General features: G+C 40.6%; 1 protein-coding gene across 6 annotated transcripts in view; it reads left to right on the top strand.

The window, feature by feature from the left end:
- LOC116322865 (plakophilin-4) overlaps nt 1-24,485 on the top strand; it is an 87,546-nt gene that overhangs the window by 18,515 nt on the left and 44,546 nt on the right. For 3 of the 6 annotated variants that reach the window (XM_039600434.1, XM_031743059.2, XM_031743062.2), the window contains exons 2-3: nt 4,393-4,529; nt 23,891-24,003. In XM_039600434.1, coding sequence (XP_039456368.1) covers nt 4,401-4,529; nt 23,891-24,003 — 242 coding nt within the window. In that variant the 5' untranslated portion in view covers nt 4,393-4,400. Of the gene's footprint in view, nt 1-4,392; nt 4,530-5,505; nt 5,822-23,890; nt 24,004-24,485 lie in introns of those variants that run through there. The other 3 variants (XM_039600435.1, XM_039600437.1, XM_039600436.1) reach the window with 3 other exon arrangements.

Here is a 24,485-nt window from a genome sequence, read left to right on the forward strand (position 1 = left end):
GGAGCTAGTTATAGATGTCAAACCAAGCATCAAAATGGGGAAGAAAATGACTTGATCATCATTGTTGGTAGTGGTAGATTGACTGGTTTGAGGGTACTACTGTTTTGGTGTAATGGTGTGGGAGATATTTTTTTTATTTTTCTGGCATAGCTCGGCCCTCTTATTACCAACTAAATATCACCGAGTATCACCTCAATTTGGTTTAATGAACTTGAAAATGAGTTCACTGTACTCAAATGGCCTCTACAGCCACCAATAGAGCACCTTTTGGATGTGGTTGAATGGGAAATTCACAGCGTGGATGTTCAGCTGACAAATCTGCAGCAACTGTGTAATGCTATCATGTCAATATGAAACAAATTCTCTGAGCAATGCTTCCAGGCACGTGCCATAAAGAATTAAAGCCGTTCTAAAGGCAAACACTGGTTCCACCCAGTTCTAGCAAGGTGTACTTAACAAAGTGGCCAGTGAGTGTATGTATAATGACATCAAGATAAATACCTCACCACTGTGACTTTGACAGCAGTGCTGGTTTTCAGCTGCTCCCTCCTTCACCGCTGGATGGAAACGCATATTTGTTCTGGGACAGGTTTCACCCAGATTCAACATGCTTCCTATACGACTGTGTGCTTCCTGCCAGGTTTGAACCAGGGATCTTGACAGGTTATTACCAGAGCTGTGATATACATCTGCTTATTTCATTTCATTTTTTAAACATTAAACTTTTGTTTTTCATCAGATATATAGCAGCAGACAGTTATAGACTGTCTCTTTTATTTTTTAGTAAAAGTAAGACATAAACTGAAAATCCTGCTAATTTATTTGCAGTGTTTTTGTTGACGAGACATCAGACTTTACAGCTTGACAGCTGGCCAACTAGCTACCCAGCAGGGACAGTCACAATAAAGTAGAATCTGCACACTGTTCGCTCAACTTCCACTGCTTCATATCTTGCAGGCAGTCATCAAATACAAACGTGGCTCGGAGCCTTTTTCCCAGTTTATCCCTATCCCGTAATGCAGTCTCTGAATGTGGAAAAGCCAGAGTCGACAGTCCCTGATCCACACGGACTGCCTTATTCACTTAATAGTCTGTGAGACGATAGCAACTCAAGATGCTTAATATAGCGACATTCACCCTTGGATGTGTCTTTGTTCCTGGCTTTTTAAGGACTACTTCCCAAAACACCCAACGTGCTCTGATTGGCTGGCTAGTTCTCGCTATGTTATGGCGAAAATCAGACATTGATCTCCAAATGAAGTCTCGTCAACAAGTATTACTAGCAAGAAAACAATTCAACTCACCACAGTTTATAGTGTCACAATAAAAGGGTCTGACTACTGGGCCTGAAGATTGATTTATTTCTTTAATTCAGTTAGCAATACAAAAACAAAACCACAAAACATTTCTACTTGTTGATTATATTTGATTAGAGCAAAGTTTGCTTGTTGTTTATTGAGAGACTCGCAGATACAGTTTTATGGCATTCATGTATTCATCTACAAATGAGCCTTGGCTTTCACCTCAGTTAATCCAAATATTGTGAGTAGAAGAAAAAACCCATCTTCAGAAAAATGTCTGTCATAACCTTAAGTAGGCAGTTATAACCCAAAATGCTTCCTAGAAGAAATATGAGACGGGTAAACATGCAGAACTCTAACAAAGGTTTCCTTCTTCAGTCTGACTTCTCAGTCACCCTTTTTCTTCTGCACGTCTATTGCTAGTGACAGATAATAGTTTTTCTCCTGCAGCGCTTGTTGGGGAAGGTGTTACTAGACACGGGTGGTTTTTGAGTGATCCAAGGACTGATTAATTCATGACTGTAGATGAAACTGATGGGGGAGAATGGAGGAAAAAAGGCTGTATTTGAACTTGAAGCTCTGTCTCAGCTTTCTTTATTGCTATCCTTCATTTAGTTTTGACACATTAGAAGAAATAAGAAGAAATAAGTTTTCAAACACTCATTTTCCCTTTACTTTCCTTTCAGTATGAACCACATTTAGTTTGGGAAACGGTCACCAGAAGAGGTGTTGTGTAAGAAGCTGAGAGGAGTGGCCAAGTCTGAGGTCAGTAGATCAGATCACGTGATCCAGTGTGTCAGGGTGGGGTCAGACTAAGACTTTTCTTGGCAGACTAGGAGACACTGAGGATTATATTGCTTACAGGGAGATTTAGCTTTGACTAGAAAAGGATGTCTAGTAAAAGAGAGGCTTATTATTCCATGTTGAATAGGTAGATAAACCTGACAGTTAATGAAATTCATTTTCAGTTTTGTTTAGTCTTGCTGTCATGCAGGCTGTTTGTATTCTGCTTAGTCAAAGGAAACAATTATAACAGTAATAATTAGACAGTGGCTTGCTTCTTTATCTTGACCACAATGAGGTCATCCTTATTCTGGAGGAACTACGCAGTGTGGTCCTTGCGCATTAACCTAATGACAGCCTTGAAATCTGCACAGATTGGGTCTGCCTTCTTGGCTTCTTACCTACTTTTCAGCTTTGTACTTGTTCTTTGAACTGTTTAAGGGCCTGAAATACCAAAGTTTCAACCCACCAGGCTTACAGCGAGGTTTTTCCTCCCTCCCTCGTTTGGAGGGCAATACAAAGAAATGTTGAAGAACCAGTCAACCATGTGCTTATGAGGACTGTGGTAGGTTGGCAGCATCGCTGTCTTCACTTGTATTTCACAGCTGCTGAAAAGTCAACGATAAGCACAGTGAAATCATTGTAGACCAAGTATAATGGGGAATTTCAGTGGTAGGCTTCTACACCCATCTTAAATTTTCCTTCTTTCTAATGGTGCCTTCAGCAAGGTTTGCCGTACTTCCTGGATGTTGTTTTCTTTGGTTCTCTTTCCTAAAGTCTGCTCTAGTCTGGACAAGTTTAGCCTGCTGAGAAATACTGAGATTATATACACAGATTTTGGTCATATTTTCACTCTTTAGTGTTTTTGTTGGCAAGTCATTTTTTTATTCATTTAGTTTTTTTTTTTAATGGAAGGTTGAATGTTAAATCCTGTTTTTATAGAATTTACTGTGATAAACATGTCAATTACCGTTATATCTGTCCTGCATAGTTAATTGCAGCTCGTTAATTAAAAGAGAAGCAGAAGAGTTTTCTTTCCATCCTGAATAGGTTGGCAACTTCTATGAGTTTTCAAAATACGGCCTCAGTCGGTCCTGTCAGTGTTTCTCTCTCTCTGTGTGTGTGTGTGTGTGTGTGTGTGTGTGTGTGTGTGTGTGTGTGTGTGTGTGTGTGTGTGCGTGTGTGCAGCAGTCAGGGAGGAGGAGCTCAAATTCAAACAGTTTTTTCTAGTTTCCCATTGCTGGCTTTTCTGGGAATAACATGGAATGTCCTGGTTCAAAGGCTGTAGTGGAGGGATGTGGTGGGAGGTAGTGGAGCACTGTGTTGTAAACTGCAAGTGAACAAGCAAAGTACCTTGGTGACTGATCAGAGGATGTATGTAATGTGGTATGCAGGACATTACATATATTACATACTTAACATACTCTGTGTTAGTGAAGCATTAATCTGTAATACCAGAGCTGGCATGTGATTCTTCACATCTCAGAAACCTTGAATGTCTCACGCTGCCTTGGTGACGCTCTCCCAGAATACCTCTGGATCACATTTCATCCACATGTTTCGGGACCTCCTGCAAAACTACATGCACATCTAAAGCTTGTAGATTACACCAGCAGTGCAGTATCTCAGTCATGCATCTTCTGTGTTTATTAGACCCCCTTGCTTTTGGTGTGACACAGCCATCACAGCCTTTAACTGTCTTGTCTGGTGAATCTGGATCCACCTCGAGCAAAGCTCCCTTGACGCTGTCTCTGTCAACAGAAATAATGAGATCATAACTATTTTTTTCCACTTTCTCATTTCAGTTCAGTAACACCTTATCACCTTTTTCCAAAGGCCTGCCCTCTCGCATCTCTTGCAACATCTCCAATACATCCAATAATACAGACAAAAGTCACCTGTGGACACACGTTAGGGCAACTTTTGCATTGCTAAGATTGAAATTTCCATTTCATTTTTTGGCTTCAACAGAATCGCTGGCTTTCCTTTTGTTTGTGTTGGATTTTTATATGACTAAATTTCATACATAAATCATTATTTAAGTCGTGTGTTGTCTCAAGGCCATATGGCATTCATTTGCACTGTCACAGACATAAAACACTGACAGTCCTTTTCTTGTTTGGGCCATATGGCATGTGTGGGTGTATGTTTGTGCATTGCTGGTGTGGTGAGCCGCCACTTCTCAGCATCGCTTTGCCTGCGTGTGTTCGCGCGCGCACGCACCCAGTCCGGTATGTGTGCAAGACTTTTAGCCGAGCGCCTGTGGTGACCAGAGCATTGTGTGTATATGTGTGTGCGTGTGTCCCAGCAGGAGGAATGCCAGCTCCTGAGCAGAGCCCAGTGACGGAGGAGGGGCTTCTGCTGACCATCCGCGACAGTTCAACTGGCCGCAACATGGAGGCTGACAACACCGCCAACAACATCCTGGCCTCCGTCAAAGAGCAGGTAGTGGGTTTCTTCCACTCGCACTGTGCTAACAGCCCCTTTCTTTCATGTTAAATCTCTGATATTACAGCACAGTTACAGCGTTTATGAACCATTATTTTGTATTGGGACATTTTGGAAATGCTACTGTTTACTCAAACATTTTATATTGCGCAATTTAAGAAGAATGAAGTATGCATGGCTTCTTTTTTTTTTCCCTACTTATTTGTGTCACACGACACAACACTGTAACTGTAAAACTTGACATTGAAAGTGGTCACATCTCAACGTGTGAGACGATGAAAAGATTTTCATTTACAGCCGAATCCTCATCAGACTTTTATTTGCTTTATTGTATTGTGAAAAAAAGTGAAGTGGAAGAAGCTTGACAAAGAAAGCGATTCATGGTTTATCGCCTGCAGTCATGGCCTGGCTTGTATCGGAGGACGACTAGAAAGATCATCTCTAGCAGGGTTTGAGAGCTTGAGTAGAGACGTGCCCTCTGACTCACTCCGTTTCCCTCTCTGTGATTCATCCACGCCCCCTTTGGTTTTTTACACACACTCCTTTTCCTTTCTGGCTTCGCTCCAGTCCTTCATATTTCTTGGGAATCCAGCACAGGGCATAATGTGCTACAGAGATTTTGATTATTAATAATTTGAATTCCCTCCTGTGAAATCTTGCATACATTTCCTGAACTACGCTCATGTTGAGCTAAAGTTTGAGAATGATTAATGGTGTTCTCTCGTTTTATTATTAAAAAAACTTTTTAAAAAAAGGACTACACGAGTGCTATTAAGACTTACTGCAGGAAAGTGGGTATTGTTTACATGTATGAGGAAGGAAGAAAGGAAGGAAGGAAGGAAGGAGGGAGCACCTGTCATTGTCACTTCCTTCCTTAGAATAATCCTCGGTGGCTCATCCGGTTGGAGCAGATATCCATGCAGGCGAGCAGGAAGGGCGAGTAGCCTGCCTGAGCTGTTGCTTTTAGAATGACTGGCTGGAGGCATGGCTCGACGGGGATTCCTGCCGAGGAGTCGATACTGTAAAAGTATGGTTCTCCTCGGAGTTTATGCAGGACAGAGTTGGAGAAATGAATAAAGGGATGAGTGAAAAGGAGAATGCGTAGGTCAGAGACGAGGTTAGTTAGGGTTTCGGGTTTTTTCGTCCTCTGCTTATATGTGAGGTTTTCCTGTGATTGTTGAGAGAAACCTTCGAGGGATCGCGCTGTGGATGTAAACATGCATGTTTTGTAGCCATGTTCGTGGTTAGGGCTGAAGCTAAGGAATGAAAGTGCTTGACAGGAGTGTTTGGTAAGTGTTTCTTGTGTTAAGACTGCATCTTTTAGTTTTTTTTGTCTTTGTTCTGCTTCTTTATTTGGCAGAGTTTCCTCTCTTTCACTCCTCGTCTTCCCTCCTTTTCCTTCTCCTTGGAAATTTCGTTTTGTCACTGCTGTAGTTCCAGCCGCACAGCCTTTGCCCAGATGCCCAAAGAAGGAAAGGCTCACCAACATGTTGGTGTTTATTCACATGGACATGTCGCACTCTCTCTTTCCTTTCAACTACTTGCAAACATCAGCCTCTCTCTCCCTCTCTTTTTTTCCCCCTTTGCTTTCTTTAGCCTGTAATTTTAGGATTTGGTTATGTTGCACTGTAGCTCCTGGAGTCCTGTTTGTGCTCTGTGCTTGTTTAATAGCAAGCACCATCTGGATGACACATCCATAATGGTTTATTACAGATCCAGTGTTTAAATGTCAAAGTATTTCTTGCCGCTCGTTCTTATTTGCCTCTGAGAAGCACTCGTGCTGTTTCTCAAGCTTGAGTCAACTCGTGGCAAATGAACTGTATTGTTATTCAGCATTAAATTCATAAATTCTCAATCTTCAGACCTATCTTTGAATTAGAATTTAGTTTAACCAAAGGGATGATTGAAGATTAAAAAAATAAATAAATAAAAATAATAATCTAGTTTATCTTAGGTCTAATTAAAGCAATGGGGCAGCATTGGCACTCATTCAGACCAGACTAATTATAATTTGGTGTTTTTCATTATTTGATTTGATTTGATTTCGGTTCTTTTATTTTTACGTTCACTTCATGTTAATTTAGGTTTGTTTACTGAATGGATAAGCTTGTTTCTGTTGAGTTTTTATTGTTTTAAATCTTTAGTTTGCAGTAAGTTTTTAGGATTTTGAGTGTTTCTTTTTAATTATAGATGGGTAATTTACATGGGGCAAGATTTGAGGAGTTCAGAACACGGTTAACTAATCATGTAGGCATCCCAGTCTTAATAATCTAATGTGCCAACGCCTCTTCACTCTTGTAATAATAACAAATTTGACCAAATTAAAAGAGACTAAAACTACAGATCTTTCCCGTAAGTATCTATATGTATTTATTCCACATTATTCAGGCATATCCAGGCAAGTTGCATCTCCTTCGGAAGAATACTCGCTCATCTCCCAGTAAATTCCAAAGAATTTTGGGTTGGATGCACAGCTACGTGCTTGTTCAGAGATTCTTCTGTAGGTGAACATCACCTTACTCATTATATAGCTGAAAGTGGCTCACTATATTCAGTATGAATTGTCAAAACATTTAACCTAAACTAACTGAATGCAGTTTATCACAGTGCAACGGAAAAACAGTTGTACTGTGATCAGGAGATGCACAAGTACCTGCTCTGAACAAGCAACGTAAGAGGAAATAATATTTGTTTCTACTTTAAACATGTTGTTTGTTTTGTACATTTGAGTTTAATGAATCATTTAGTGCAGACGTTATTCCTGTCAAATGACACCGTGAAGGCTCAAACTTCCTGGTTGTCTGGGTAACTTTCTGTGTGGAGTTTGGATGTTCTCCCTGTGCCTCCATGGGTTTCTTCCAGCTACTGCCGGCGTCTTCCCACAGATCAGACATGCTTGTTAGGTTAACTCCTTCTAAAATAGCCATGGATGTGAGGTAGATTAAGTGCTTAAAGTGCATAGAATAAAGTGCTATATGAATGGTTGAATGTGGGTCGCAGTCTAAAGCGCTTTGATTGGTCAGAGAGACTAAAAACTGCTATAAAAGGGCCACGAAAGCCCCAATCCTTTTCCATTTCAATTTCTATTGGTGAAAGGAAAAAAAAACAAATAGAAAATTATGATTTTTTTTTTTCTTCTCTAACTGTATTTTTAACTCTGTGTGTATTCGTGAAGAGCATGTGTTTGACATTTAATATTCTGTTTTCTTTGCGGTTGTAATTTTTGTAGCATCAGAACACAATGTAGCCAAATAAAACGTTGTATGAGTGGATAACCTAACAGGAATGTGTATGTGTCTACTCAAATAATTCCATCATGTTGGTAGACTACAATGCAAATTGAATTTATGATTGTTGTTATTTTGATAGAAGTGAGACAATGGCCTTACAGATTACAGGGAGAGTTACTCAAGCTGTGAAATACTGAAAACATCCTAAAGCCAAGAGATGGGCTTCTTACAACAGTGTCCTTCAAATTTAAATTAAATAGTGTCACATTTGACGGTTATTAAAATGATTATTTTAGAGATGATGGCTGCAATCTATTCTCTCATTGGTAAGGTAGTTGGGTAATTTAGTAAGTAAGTGCATCTCATGTAAATACACATACTGTAAGATGTAAATGAAAACCTTTTATAACGTTAAATTGATTGTTGGTGAACAGTGGTGGCTGCATCAGACACCATCTTCAGCAGCCTTTAAAAACAAGCCAAATTCAGACTTGAAACAGCTATATAGGAGCTCTTTGGCTGTCTGAGTGGGAAGCCATGACATCCACTGCGCAGGCATTAATGAGGTAGAGGTCAGGTCTTTAAAGAGCATCTCATTGATCACTTTGACCTAATCTCTGCTTTCTACTGCTTCTCCCTTGAGAGAAATAGCTGCAGGAAAGGAGGGTCCTTTCGTTGCATCAGCTTTGATCTCATCAGCACCAAGTACTTCTTATACAAACACTTCTCCAGTGGCCCCTCTGTATACCTATTTTTAGTTATGTTAGTATTAAGTAGGCTGCAGAAACAGACAGAGGGGGAAGGATGATGGGTGACGATAACGTTTGCGCTTTCCTGACAGCTTGCACGGTATACACGTAAAGTCTGTGCATAGTTGACCTATTATTAACTTAAACCTTGAAATGCCAAACTGTGTTTTATTATTTGTATTTTTAGAAGTTATAAAGCACGGAATTATGTAATGGCATACAAAAAGACTGTTGATTTGGTATCTGAATTTTTTTCTTCAAACTGTTTTGTGGAATAATATAATAATTGTTAATTCTATTATATCAGTACTTGAGTATTTCCATTAAAATTCGTGCTCATGAGCAGTTCAGGCAGTACTTCAAAATGTTTTTAAAGCAGTAGGAGCTTCAGGTTGGAGCTGATTTACTTCTTTAGCTTTTATTTGGAAAAGACTGATTGTTGGCTGATGTTACTCTATTACAAATATGATTTACTGTTGTATATTGGGAGTATAGTGTATGCAGTAATATGTTACACAATAGTAAAGGAATAAAGATAACATTTGGAAATTGACCAATACAACATTAATACTGTATTGATGTCCTCCTTTCTAACGTCATTTTAACCGTCTTGAACAATAACATGAACTCAAAAGCTGAAGTGCACTAAATGTATGCAAGAGGTTCCACCCTAAAGAGACGCCAGGACCCGATCCTTTCCTGCTCAACATTCCCACTTTACTTCCTGGCCTTTCCCCTCTTCCCTCTCACTTGCTCTGCGTTGCTGTTGAGGCATTTTTTTCAGGAGGGGGACTGTTTTGTTTTTTTTATCCTTTATTATGACAGGAAAGCTCGAAGAAGGAGACAAGGAGCAGGGGGGAAAACACGTGGCAAATGCCTCTGGGGTGGATTCAAACCTTTGCCTAATAGTTCGCCTGCTCAACCTGTTGGGCTAAAGCAGTGCCGACTGTTGAGTTATTTTAATGAGGGATTCTGTCCAAAAAATGCTACTGCTACTCAGTGGATCCATAATGCAGTGGTTTACACATTTACCTAACAAGTGAAAATATCCCTAGTTTGATCCCAGGAGGAAACTGTAGTTCTTTGGAGGTTGCATCAGGAAGGGCATCCAGCATAAAAGTCTGCCAAATAAAATATGTGGCGCTACCTGCTGTAGTAACACTCAAATGTGGTAACCACAACCACAGCTGCTCTATCACGGCTAGACTGATAGACCAGTATCAGTGGTTTCAGAATTAGTCTGCCTCAAGCATTGCGGCGACGTGTCCCTCGAGCAAATAAGTAGTATCAAGATTGTGGTGTGCTGATTTTTGGAAATGAAATGTTTTGCTGCGCTCCCGTTCCTCCTCCATTATAAAGCTTTGTCGTCAGAGTAATGCTGTTATTAGCTGTGCCTGGACATGCCTATATGCATGGCACAACTAGCAAAAAGTTGTTCCAACACACCACCTTACAAAAAAAACAAAAAAACACCATCACCACAGTGGAATTTTCCCACTTTGTTGGAGTCAATTACACATGAAAAATCTGTCTGCCTTCTGCTTTTTCCTGGCAAACTGAAGTTACAGTCTGTGACCCTGATTTCATCCAAATCAGGCATAGACACACACGCACGCTGGCATTCTTCACAAAGCTCAAGAACTGACCTTGCTTTCAGTGCTACAACTTTACCCTGTTAAAGGCTTGATGAGCTGGCTGAAATATTACTCACTTGAGATACCCATGAAAGCTTCTGTCTTGTTTTAATGAAGCCCAAGTCATCTTTGTCCAAGTGACCCAGCTTAAGGAGTTAATAGTTGGGGTCAGAGAAAAGCTCAGAGGCAGTGTTTTTTGTTTTTTTTGGCCATTATGCATTTCCATGCCCTAAGCCCACAGAAAGGTTGAGTTCCCTCCGTAGGCGATAGTGTCTGTTCCACTTCCATAGGCGAAATAAGGATTCTAATTACTATCGACTAGTGATTTTCTCCACTTCTCGGGGTCTTATCTGCCTTCCTCTGCCTGGTGCTGCTGCTGTGACACAGGCAAGGAGAAATCTAGAGGCATAAGCATTCTGGCCTCGATTATAGTCATAAAAATGGAAGCCGGGCTCCGAGCAATTACCCCATGGGGGAGCAGGACAAGTATGAGAGAGAAGTGAGAGAGATTCAGAGGGGAGAGATGCAGGTGAAGGAGAGTGCGCAGATATACAGAGGAAAGACAAAACACCGAGATGCCGAGTGGGGGGGCAGAAGTGGGAGTGTGAGCATGATGGAGAGAGGCAGAGTCAGAGAGGCTGTCACCTGTGAATGGTTCACTAAAGCTCTGTGACAGGAGGCTGTCAACGTAGACGAAAACAGAAAAGAAGGAAAAGGGGAAGAGAAGATAATCTGCTCCCAATGTGACACGATGTCAAAGGAGTGGTCTGCCTAGCCTGGCGCAGCAATGCCGTTTTCTACCCAGCTACGGGAACTCTCCCCCCTCCCCAACTAGCCTGTTAATACTCATCACCATCACTGTCATCATCATCATCATTACCACTATAATCATTGCCACTGTCAACAGCACACACAGGGAACCAGGTCATTTGGAGCAGGAGTTTCACTTCTCACATAAGAGGGTAGGAGTATAATAAATACTCCTGGGCTGTCCTTGGAATCGCCATGCATACATGGAGGAAGTTCAGGAAGATGGCTGGGTGAATCCAAAGTGAGGTTTGTGTCTTCGTCTCTTTGCCCAAACGTCGCTTAGTTGAGTTGCACTAAATGACTGATCCTGTGGTAATCGCACAAGCCACTGCAGTCTTTGTTCACTGCAGCAACCTCTAGACTGACGGTCCCTAAATTGCTTACTCTCCTTATTATACCTTGGAGCAATGACACAACACTATTGATCTCTCTGTGGAATTGTATGTTCACACGTCTGTGTGATTTCACTGCTGCAGTATTTTTGGCCCTTTTTCCACTTGAGAAGATACAGATTGTCTTTGAGTTACTTATTTACTGGCAGTATGTCTTGGTATTATTATCAACAGCATCACATAAGAGCTTTTGTTGAGGTTCAACAGCTTGTAGCTGCTCACAAACAAAAGCAGCTCCGGCGCAAAACTTGGATGAAAAGACTTGGTGAAGAAAGAAAGCGATGACGAGGGATGAGGGATGACTGCATTAGATTAGCGGTACAGGCTTTAGAGATGTTTCCTTGACAGACATAGCCCCAAACAATAAGTGGGTGACACATGCTTTTATAACCAGGTTTAATAAAAACAATACCGTAATGCTGCAAAGACTGAGGTCCATTTGTCATTAAAATACCCGATTGGGTTAGGTCTTGTAGTTGTTAGTCAGCTAGTTAACACAGGTTTATTATTTAAGATAATTATTGCGCTCAGCTAATTAGTGAAGATGTAGTTTCCACAGTTACTCTGCTTGTTAAATGTGCTCCATGTCTACTACCTGGAGAAAGCTACTGGGGAAAACGCTTTATCCTCTTCCTGTTTTGGTTGCACAATCAAGCCTTCATTTCCCCAGCAGAGTTGCCCTTTGGCAAACACAATTATAGAGTGAAAGCAGTAAGCGAGGCTCATAGCAAACCAACCTAAAGGCCGATTGTGTCGTTATTCTGCATCCACTGCACTGTGCAATGAACATTTGCTCCATAATGATCAGTCAGGTCAAACAATGTTTCAGTTGGCACTTTAAAAAGGAGGAATTGTATTTTGTGCTGCAGTGTGTTATAAATTTTATGACAAAGTATTTAAAGCCTCAAACTGCTGGCTCCTCTTGAAATGGTGAATTTGTATAAATTGCGCTCTTTAGCGTAATTGTGTGTTTCATGCTGTAAATGCTATTCAGGTGGCAGTTCAAAGGGCAAGATTTTGTTGGGAATAAAAGATGCACCACTTGAGTCTTTTTCTTTTTTTGTCTTCTTTTAATTCCCTCCAACTATTATTGCCAGTCACACTTTACTGTTTTTGTAATCCATAATGGGAAAGTGTTGATGACTTAGTAAGCCAAGGTAGTGAAATTTGGGGAACACGGGGAAGAATATTCACAACAACAACAAAACATTTTCTGAAAGATCTTGTCTGGAAATGTAATTTAATGAGTTAAAGTTAGTCACTGTCGAATCTGTTCATCAACACTGACACGATTATACTTCCCCCTCAAACAGTCATTGTTATTGACAGTCATTCTTCTGTTGTCATTCTCTTGTACCAGCTGCAGCACTTGCCAATACAAATGACAGCTCTTTTAATAGCATCCAGCTCATATGTGACAAACCTAAATGATGTTTTTGTCGAGCCAAATCGTAACTTTATTTTCTTGCCAGTATTTTTTTTCCCACATTCTCTGGTCTTTTAGTTGGATCTTTTTAATAGACAACAAATGTTTTAATGTAGCAGATTACTGGTCAGTGATTATGTGTCATTTGGTGTCAGTGTCAGATAAGAATAAGAAAGAATAACCAATCAGTACGCTTCAATTGTTTAAAAGCAATGGAAGAGAAACTTGTCATGATTTAATATACTAATACTCAACTCTGGTTTGGCGGCCTTGGGATCATCTTTCTGCTTTTTGCGGATGATGTGGTTCTTTTTACTTCGTCAGGCGATGACCTCCAGCTCAGAATGGAGCAGTTTGCAGCGAAGGGAGAAAAGCCAGGAATGAGAATTGCCACCTTGAAGTCTGAGGCTGTGGTTCTCATCAAGAAAAGAGTAGAGTGTCTGCCCTGAGATTGAGAGAAGTTTAAGTATCTTGGGGATCTTGCTCAAAAGTAAGGGGGGACTGGAGCGGGAGATTGACAGATGGATTGGTGCGGCATCAGCAACCATGCAGAAACTATATTGATCTGTTGCGGTGAAGAGGGAGCTGAGCATTAACGTGAAGCTGTCAGTTCATCAGTCAATCTACATTCTTATCGTCACACATGCCCACAAGATCTGCGTAGTGACCTAAAGAATGAGATTGTGGATACAAGCGTTGAAAATGAGACTCCTTCATTGGGGTCTGTAGACGGTTCCTTAGTGATAGGGAGTTCATTCCAACAGGAGGGGCTCAGAGTAAAGTAGAGACAGTTGAGATTACTCAGACACCACCTAGAAAGAGGTGTTTCAGGAATGTCCTCCTGTGGGGAGATGCACTGCAGAGATGATATCTCTTGGGTGACTTGGGATCAACTCAGTGTACCCCCTGGAGTCGCTGGAGGTGGCAGCTAGGGAGAGGGAGGCCTGGGCGTCTGTTTAGACTGCTGCCCATTGACCCAGACCCTAAGCAGTTGGGTGTATGGATGCATCTATGCATGCATCTTTCTTATAAACTGTTCAGGATTTTTTTTTAAATCTTCTAAATGATTTGAAGATCATTCTTAACTTTACTTGCAGTATACATTATCTTTTAGACACAAGGTTGACTTTCAAACTAGCTGTGATGGGCTGATATGAGGCAAGTTCAGGCAAATGTTTAATGTTCTGCAAAAGGTGGCTCTATGTTCAGAATGTCAAATCATTAGCACAGGGAATATAGTTTAATTGCCACCAAATAATTTACTAACTGAGGCATTCAATTTATTGTTCCGTGTTGATTACTAGATTGCATGCATATTTAAAGAGAACCTATTATGCTAATTTCCAGCTCTAATGTTTGAACTGTACTAGAGTTGCTTTGCATAATTCACAGCTCACAATAATTAGTGGTGCAGTCTCTAGATCATCCACTGATTAAAAAAGGATTTTGACCAACTTTCTGCTGATTGGTTGTCTTCTGCGCACAGTAGGTTTGAACTAGGGCTGCCACAAACGATTATTTTGATAGTCGACTAGTCACCGATTATTTTTGCGATTAGTCGACTAATCAGATCATGCATCGATTGGACGTAAAACTTACAGCTTGAAAATATGTTAAACGTTTATTTTGTGACCCAGAAAGAATAATAAGAGTAATATTAAAACTAACTAGCTGCCGCCATTGTTGACAACTGCGCTGGGCCGCACTATGAATTCTGGGACACAGCTTCTTCTTCTTCGGGGTTTAACGGCAGCTGGCATCCTTTACATGCACTGCTGCCATCTTCTGTTTCAGTCCGTTATTACACTTTTAAATCCTACTACTTATTCCTGCGTCTTTTGTGATCTTACAAAGCTTCAAACGACTCGTCGACTATTAAATCAGTCGTCGACGATTTTGATAGTCGACGTAATCGTGACTAGTCGACTAATCGTGGCAGCTCTAGTTTGAACAGCAGGCAAGTGGTACTGCTGTACTCATAGCCAGAACTGTGTGCCTGTCCACTCGCATACAAAGCCAAAAGTTTGGATAAAAAAAAAAACTGTAGCTGAGAAAATATTGTTATGTTAGGAGGCGTTTTGTGTGCCCAAGATGTGATTTGACATGTGATGAACGTACCAGGTTAAAGAGATTTAACCTCATGGAATTAAAAGAGAATTATGAATGAAATAACCCAAGTAATCTGACATCAGTATAATGTCCACAATAACCTTGGTTTCAGTGAACAGAGCCATAAGTAGTAAAAATGTACTGGTACAGCATAGAATTAGATTAGATGGCAGGAATGACCGAGATCTGTACCAGAAATCCAAATGTTATTGGAGCCAATCCTCTACTGCAGGATAATCCTGCTATGACCTTGAATTCCATATCTGTCTACAGACAGTAAAGTCAATTTATTCTCTATAGAAGAATGTAAAACATGATTTTAGTAGCTCAGCAAGTTTTCGCTTTAAAAGCTTGTAATGTTGTATTAAAAGTCTTAGCACAAATGATGTTCTATTGTGAGCTTGCTGTTCCATTAGTGTTTGTTAGTATAACTGTGGACTTTTGTCATATAATGAGCTTTTGCATTATAAAAAGCTCTGGAACAGCTGTGGGTGGTAAAGCAGTTTTTCCCCGTGGTTCACCTATAGCTTATTCTCTTACCTCAGCAAGCCACTTTACTGTATTTATAAATGTCTTTCTCTGCAACATAGCTATTATAATTCTGCTATGGTGGCATGCTGCTGCAGCCAGTTTCCTAAAACCTTAGTATTTAGCAAGGTGACTTTGTGGCAGGTTTTGTAAGTAAATTCCCTGCATGGTTCCTCCAGGTCTGTTCGCACAGCCTGCTCTGAGGCTTGTTCTCTTCGCTCACACCTCAGGCCTGCTTTTCTGTCCCCGCTGCTGCAGAAATCCTATAACCTCTGCTGTCATTCTCCCACTGCGTAGTTGCGTCTGCAACACTGCAGTGTGGGTGCTGAGCTGTCAGGGCCCATTGCCCCTTAATGAACAATCATATTTTTGTTACATTCTTTAAGTGGACAGTCTATATCAGTTACCTAAAATGGATATAAATGCTGCAATTGATTGTGCATCCTACGCTTTCACTGACTGACAGTCAGATCAGATATTAACCACATCTCTTACTAATTAGCAAGTTGCCCTGAAGAAATCACTTGACTCTGCACCACCTCCTGCTCAGCTGTTGTGCGTGCTCTGCTACATATGCTACAAACAGTGATGAAAGTATTAGTCATATCTGCATATATTCGACAGCATGTACGATAAATTGAAATGTTTTATAGGCAAATATTGGCTGACAGATACATATTGGTCGGGCTCTTTCACCCATTACGACTTGATGTAAAACATTCCTCTACAATCAATCTTTACAGTGATACACCTGAACTTTCAAAGCATTAGATATGCATTAAAATGGATGGAATAATGTATTCCGGTTCCCCAGAATTGAAAGTTGTAAGCAGAAATACTCACCAAGGTGATGCTGGATGCAGAATATGCTTGCTGGGTTTTTGTTGAAGTGAAGACATACATAAATAAATAAATACACTGTTACTAATTCATGAATGTAAAAAGTAATAATAATATACAGATTAATAGAGTTAATTGTGGCATGTGTAAAATTTTATGCAAACGGTTAGAAGTTAATGAACTCATCTGTTCTTAATTGACCTTAGGACATGTAAGGCAGCTCGTGATTGGTCATTAAGGATTTTTAGATGATGATGTTTCCAAAGCTAATGAATTCTGACTATTTAAATATTGTTGTAACAACATTTACAACCATTGGCTCCTGACTAAGATTGTAAATTGAAGTTAATTAATGGCTGCTAAGCAGCACAAGGCCAGAGTTGTTATGACAGTGCTATGAACAAGTATTATGAAATATAATGCTTTAGGTCTGCGGTGGAGCCAGGGTGGCTTCTACTGTAGGACGCTGAACCAAATGATACTGCAAACTCCACTGCTTAAAGTAATGAGAGTAGCCTCATTACATTTAGCACCCTTAAAAAAATCTGTGGTTAGGGTTTTAAGTGGGATGCTTGAAAATATCAAGCAGTGATCTGTAAATGAAAACTCTTTATAAATTCAAGACTAAAAGGACTCAGCTGGCTAAGAAGCCCACTCAGTTCTGACTTGGTAGGATGCACAAACTTTTGTATATGGTGTATTTACTGTTGTAAGTTCATCAAAAGTAGCATTTCAGTTTTTTGATATGTTTGCTGAAGGGGTTTACTATTGTTTCTCTTTTCAAAAAAGAGAAAATGTGTAGTGTGCACATGTGTTTTAGGTTTACACTATCGTTGGAGTGGTTCATGCTGTAGTTTGTTTTCTTTGTATTGTAGAAGTATGCTGTTTGCGAAGAAGTCATTCTTTTTTTAAAGGCATGTGTAAGTCAGTGTTTTTTAATACAGCTGCATGACATTTGGGGTGTGTGTGTGTGTGTGTGTGTGTGTGTGTGTGTGTGTGTGTGTGTGTGTGTGTGTGTGTGTGTGTGTGTGTGTGTGTGTGTGTGTGTGTGTGTGTGTGTGTGTGTGTGTGTGTGTGTGTGTGTGTGTGTGTGTGTGTGTGTGTGTGTGTGTGTGTGTGTGTGTGTGTGTGTGTGTGTGCTTCTTTTATTTATACACTGTCTGTATGCTGATGCAGCATTGGGGTTAAGCCACTTCAGGCATTTCTGATGGGTCTGTACTGTCAGCAGGACCCCTAGATAGGACATGGGAGAGTGTACGTTGGTAGCATGATCTGCTGCCATGTGTCATTTGTTTCTTTAGGGCCTTTTTAAGGACACAAGGGGACAGGATCTGATTCAGCACTGTGACTACAGGCAGATCAGGCCAAACAAGCTCATTGTAATGACAAATAAAAGCACTAGGGCCCTGTTGGCACATGAAAATTGGTCATCTGTTGTCCCTATCGTCTCCTTCGACTTTATACCCATAGAAGCTTAGGCTGGGCCCAAAATCTTTGTATAAGCTTAACAAGTTTCTAATGGTCAATATTGCTGTGCTTGGCCTTATTGTACTGGGGTGAATAGAAAATATATTAATTCCACAGAGCAGTGACTTTTCTCGTTTTTCTTTCTCTTTCTCACTCTCTCTGGCTCATATGAGCCCCACTTATGAGACTGATCCTTGTCCCTTTTTCATCAGACCATGGGCCCCATTTTGGCACACAGCCCTTTGTTATAACAAGGTAATTATAGATGCACTGAAGTCATGTTCATAATAGCCTTAATGACTCATGCAGGATAGGGGAAAGTCTATTGAAATGTGTGCAAGAAAATGAAAGCTCTAAAACACTTTTTTGCTAAGGAGAGCCTGAGGATGTGATAATAAAGAGGCATTGCAGTAATCCTCGGTGCCAACTGAGAGGCCATTCTCTCAGCATGACAAGAAGGATGCCTTGTTGTTTTAATGCCTGACTATTTATATATCAGTCTTGAATTGATTATTGGATCATTGGATTGTCATAACTATCTACAGTCATAACAGTGTGCAAGAAAAGCACTGTAACATGCATAGTAACCTGATGTGCAATGTCCTAGAAACATTGCTACACAGTGAATCAATGCAGATCTTAACAGCACTGATAAGTCTATTTAGTAATAATATGTCGTGTAAACACAGTATATTGATTAGCACAAGGAGAATAACAAAGTAATGGGTTGCAATTGTATCTAGCTCGCTCACATTGCTAATGCAATAGCAGTGCTGCTGCAGGCGTATTCAGATTTTCTTGTTTTCATAGCTCTGACAGTATGGACTCAGCTCTGAGTTCTTGCCGCGTCCCTGCAAAAACATAATGCTTTGTTCAAGATTTATTAGATCCAAATTCAACATGATCAGCTCGGTTTCACTCATAACAGCAAAGCAATGCAGAGATCACAGCGCAAAAGCATGAATGCAAACAATGACATCGCCCACGGCATAGGCGTAAGCTCTACGGAGATTCACTCGGTACCATAAATTAAGCTGTCAAACAGGAGAAAATACCTGGAAGACAGAGCTCCAAGCTGGAAACTTTGGACTGTCTCCATGCTTCTCCATAGTAAGAAAACAACAGGGTTGGGGTGGGCTTGCAGGCAGTGTGTCCACCTACTATAGGCTGGGAGAAATTCTGAATATCAATAGTGACAGCCTTATGGCTGCAGCAGATGTCTCTCTGTGCTGTGCCTGATCAAGATCATAGACCAATTCATCAGTGGGATTAAAGAGCAGCCAGTTTGTGTGAAGTATTTAAAAAGACACAACTGTGTCTGTTTTGCTTACACGTGCCAATGTATAATAAAAACTTTGCAGCCTGAGATGAAGTTGCTGGACTCGAGAAGGACGCACGTTGCCAAATAAAACAATTGGATTATGAGCTTAGGAGAAAGAAGGCATAGAACTGCTGGGCCAAGAATAGTGACATTTGCAGGAGCAGGAAATCTCTGAAATCACTCTTCGTTCAGGCAGTAAACAAAACAGTTCTGTGCGTGTTTCTCACCATATGTTTGAGTCTTATCCATAAGCATCTGTCAAAGGAAGCATAAAACATGCATAACTCAAGCTCTACACATGCAAGATCATTGTTTTGTAATTTAGGTTTATACATGGATGAAATTGCACATATATCTACGTATTAGTCTCATTTATACTTGACTGTTTCAAGCCAGGCCTTGACCCAATGCTCCCAGACTATCAGTGCTAGTGGGAGTGTGCTCTTTAAATATATGCACGGTCCTGTCACCTTGATGTTTTATACAGACTCACCAGGCTCTTTATGAGGTAGACCTTTTTACCGGCTTATTAGCAGTATTTAATGTCTAATTTGCCACATCATCACATGGTAGCAATACAGTGCATTTAGGCATGTAGATGTGGTAAAAAATGACGTGATAAAGTTTAATTAGAATGCGCAGTAAAGGTGATTTAATTGACCTTAAACATGGCGTGGCTATTGGTGCTAGCTGGGTTGGTCCAAAACTGCTGATCTAATGGGATTTCTCAGCATCATTTCTTTGGGTGAAAATGCCTTGTTGATGCCACAGCTGAGGAAAATGAGCAACACTGCTTCAAACTAAGGAAAAGGCAAATTAACTCAAACACTCTTTACAATCAAGATATGCTGATGGGGATATATAAACGTACAATACATCAAACCTTGAAGGGCATGCACCACCGCAGCAAATGATCAAACCAGGTGACGCTCCTATCAGCTAAGAAGAGGAAACTGAGGCTATAAGTTGCCCAAAATTGGGCAGCAAATTGGAAAAATGTTGCCTGGTCTGATGAGTCTCAATTTATGCTGCAATATTCAGATGATAGTGTCAGAATTTGGAGTATAGACTAGTGGTGATTGCATAAATGTGTGGGAGATTTTGGGCCCTTTAGTACTAGCTGAGCATTGTTTAAATGCCACAGCCTACCTGAATATTCTGGCTATGTCCATCTTTTTGTGACCACAATGTTCCCATCTACTGATTGCTGCTTCCAGTACCATAATGGGCACTATACCCAAATGACCTCCACAGGCACCAGATCTCAATCCAGCAGAGCACTTTTGGGATGTGGTGAAACAGGCGATTCACATCATGGATGTGCAACCAAAAAATCAGCAGCAACTGTGTGAAGCTATCAGGCCAATATGGATTTCCTCAAAATCTCTGAGAAATGTTTTCAACAGCTTGTTGAATCTATGCTGTGAAGCATTAAGGCAGCTCTAAAAGCAAAAGGTGATCCAGTGGGGTTTTAGCAAGGTGGCTGATGAATATATTTGTGTCCATATGAATTATCTCTCCTATAAATGTCACTGTCACCTTATGTTCTCTTTCCTGCACACAGGTGCCATACTCAGACTGGAGTAATTCAAGATTTGTATCAGAAGGAATGGGGCTCTGTTTGAATCACTGCAGCTTTCTCTCTCTCTGCTTGTGACTCACACAGTTGTCACTAGCATTCAGTATCCTTCTCTTAACTCTTACTACTTGTTTCCTCTGAAAATTCTTCTTATATAAACTAGCCCTCTGCCACATTGGTGATCACTTATACCACCTCCAGACTGCAGATGCAGCACGTGTTCAATCTGCAGTGAACCACTTGACATTTAAACGCCAGTTTAATTAATTTTTTCCCTCTCGATTGCGGTGCTGGGTACTGTACCAACCTCTTTCAACCACAGTTGAGATGAGGGTGACTGACGAGAGTTGACCCATGCAGTGGACCCACCCCCAGTTTTGGTTTTGCTGTGTCGGTCTGAATGGTGTTCAGTCCTGGGGCTTGAATGAGAGAACAGCCTGTATTGTTGGTGACCTTCGTGCTCTGTGTGCATTTTTTTTATGAGTAGCTATTTTGTAACAGCTAACTTCTTAAAATGAATGTTGTGTCAGAATGTATCAAACCCGTTGACAATCTGCATACGTCTAGTTCAGAAATTCATTTCAATATTTGTATTTTGACCGCTTACACTTAGCTCCATCTGTCACAAGAAAACTGAGAATGGAAACGGGAGTGACTGGTTGGGATGAAGGGTTGAAATTGGCAATTTTCATGCGACTAAATCTCTCAGTAGGGGTTATGTGTCACAGAAAGGATTGAAGGCTCATTTCTTCCTCTAAGTAAAGTGTTGCTGTGGCCACCCTGTTTCCGTCCTGCTTTGCTGTTTGTGCGCTCTGCAAGCTTGTAGGCATATGTTTGCACCAGTAACGAGGAGACGGTGACGTGATTGTTTTTGTTTTGTTCCTGGAGAGTCTTCCTACAAAAGCCCGCCTGTGCTAGGCAAATAAATGATTAGTATAATATAAAAAGACACAATCTAATCTGCAACTTGAATCTCTGCAATGACACTCAAGAGCCAATCAAATTTAAAATATGAATACCAGACAAAGTGAAATTTAATCAGAGATGAGTGACAAAACATGATTGTTTAGTTTATATAACTGCCAGTATATATTTTAAAAATGTAAATCATGCGTTTACTTTTTGTTTACCCCTCAGCCTTTGACTTCACATAAGTAGCTCTGGTTTTATAGCTGGATTTCTTTATTTTTTAACTTGAAGTGTTGTGTGTAACCATGTGCCTCTATCACTGCTGTTAGTAGTTTTACTATCTGCATTTTTACCTCCATTATTTTCCATTTTTCCTTTTTTCTTCTTTTGTGTGCCTTTAAAGCACTTTGGATCAACTGTGTTGTGTTTGAAGTGCTTTACAAATAAGGGTTCCCAGCCACGTTGGGAAAAAAAGCAGAAAACCCACAAGGAAGTAGAACATAACAGCTTTCTTACCTGCTTACTCTCTCTCACTGAAGTCAAGCTTCACATATCTTCAACTGAGGTAGATTTCAGGAAAGAGGTGAGCAGTGGAGAGTACAAAGTAGTAGTTTGGGGGAGGGGTGGGCAGAGCATGTCTACAATGTAGAGGGAAGTTTCAGTTCACCCCCAGGGAACACACAGAGTAGGTGTGAAAAGTAGGCTGGTCTTGGTGCTTTAAACTGACTAAATTTCCTCAGTCAGGTCACAAAAGGAGGTGATGGGCAGGTAATGTGTTCGTGTGTGGATTTAGCTGGCTGCGAATAAAACTGACCGTGGTTGTGGGCATTACTGGAATGGCTAAGGAAAGGATTACACTCTAAGGACACGGACAGTGCGGACCCCAAAGCCAAGTGTTATTCCTGTTGTATTTCAGTGAAGTCTGCTTCGGTTTCACCTGAAAGGCGTAGTTGTTGGTCCATTGTGTGGTTACAAAGAATTGGCAGACACACGGATTGTCCACAAAGATCCTCACCGATGTCATTCGGACCCAAAGAGACTCTAGCGTACGCATGTATGCAGAAACTGCAACAAGATTTTAAGGATAGCAAGGGAACGATTCTCCTGTTCATATACTGAGTTATATTAACTGAGGTCTTCTTGGAAGAAAAAAGCAAGTGCAGACTCTGCTGCTATCCTAGCAGTGTGGTGAGTAAAAAAACAAAAAAAAAAAACACCAAAATGTGCAAATGGGTGTCTGTGTGCAGTTATTTAGTCTGTACCAAAGACCTTGTGTGTGTCTTATGACTGTCATGATGCAGTGCTTGGAGCTAGAGATCTGTGCAAGCAATGGCCTTGTTCAGGCTAGATAATTAGTCAAACGCTGATTTCTCCTCAACTCCCATAGGAACAGTGTCACCTAGGCCAAATATCACCTATTGAAGTGGTGCTTGTCTTTCTGTGTGGGCTTGAAAATTGCATTGCCGTGTAGGCTACAAGTGCATACGGTTTGTTCCATAAGTTTTTGGACAGGGGACAATTTTTCTAATTTGGCTCTTGACATCATCACAGAGGATTTCAAGTGAAACAGTCGACATGTAAGGAGTTTAATAAAATAGTTGCATTAACTGTTTGGGACTTAGTGCCTACAGTGTGTAAAAATAATAGAACACAATAATCACAGTAATGTTTTTTGTAAGTGCATAATCACTTCATTAATGAAGATTACTGTTTTGTTACCTTAAAATGAAGCCTTTATGTTTATTAATTAGTGCCTGTGGTGCTCTTCACTTTGCTCACATATGGCATAGACATGGTTGGCTAATTTATCTGGTTATTCTTAATATCTTGTTAAATCAGTGTATATAGTCAGATGATAAAACCTTGGCTGTTTACAGTTACAGAGAATGCAACATTGCATTTGGGTGAGATGAACATATTTACAAAAACCAAAAGAATTTGAATTTATAATAAATAGTTTTTAAAAACCTATAGATATTAATAATCGCTGTATGTGTGAAGATGTTGGTGAAAGGTTTCATTCAGCTGTTAAGGAGGAGATGGGATTATTTACATACACGTGCTGTTATCTTTATAGTAAGAAAGAAGCAGCTTGTTTTCTAGCTGTTGTATGTTCTCTTCAATGCTTGGAAAATGAAATATTCGTGATTGCGTCTCTCTACGGAGATGTCTGTAATCTCATCATTAACCTATGCGCAGCGATGAACCACAATGCCACTGGAGCAGGCTGCCAACTGTTAACTTTCCCCTCCCATATTGACTTCATATTTTTCATATTTGCCAATAGAAGTCCATATTTCTTTTGGGCGAGAATGTCTTTCTGACCCTTGGTCCCCTGACTGTCTTTATTGTGTTTATGTGCAGGAGCTTCAGTTCGAGCGGCTAACCAGGGAGCTGGAAGTGGAGAGGCAGATTGTGGCCAATCAGCTGGAAAGATGCAGACTCGGAGCTGAGTCACCCGGCGCTGGTAGCAGCAGGTAATGAGAAGAGAGACACACACACACACACAGAGGAAGCCACAGTCCAACACATGGCTTTTCTATCCTTCACAGCAGTGGCCATACTCTGTGGTATAACCTTATGGCATTATAGCATTGTGATGGAGCATCCCAGTATGCTCAATGATGCTCAGTGATTGGACTATAAATCTCAAATATTTCTCCCTCTTGTGCATTAATCTGAGATGAACAGAATCACTCCTTGCATGTGCATGCGTATGTATGTATGCATTTATATGTGTGAGCATGCATGATTGTGAGGTGTTGTTTTCTCAGCGAAGCATTGCTGTCAGTGACTTGGCTCTGTGAGCGCGTTCCCACTTCATCAGCAAAGACACTAGGTTGCCTGATCATCACACCTCAGTGACCACACATTCTGTCCTGTCTGCTGTGGCTCACACATGTCAGGTTCATTTGTAAGGCTCAATGTAACGTTGAAATATCTCAACAGCCTCACAAGG

The sequence above is a fragment of the Oreochromis aureus genome, linkage group 16, assembly GCF_013358895.1.
Source record: "Oreochromis aureus strain Israel breed Guangdong linkage group 16, ZZ_aureus, whole genome shotgun sequence".
NCBI classification, from domain to species: Eukaryota; Metazoa; Chordata; class Actinopteri; order Cichliformes; family Cichlidae; genus Oreochromis; species Oreochromis aureus.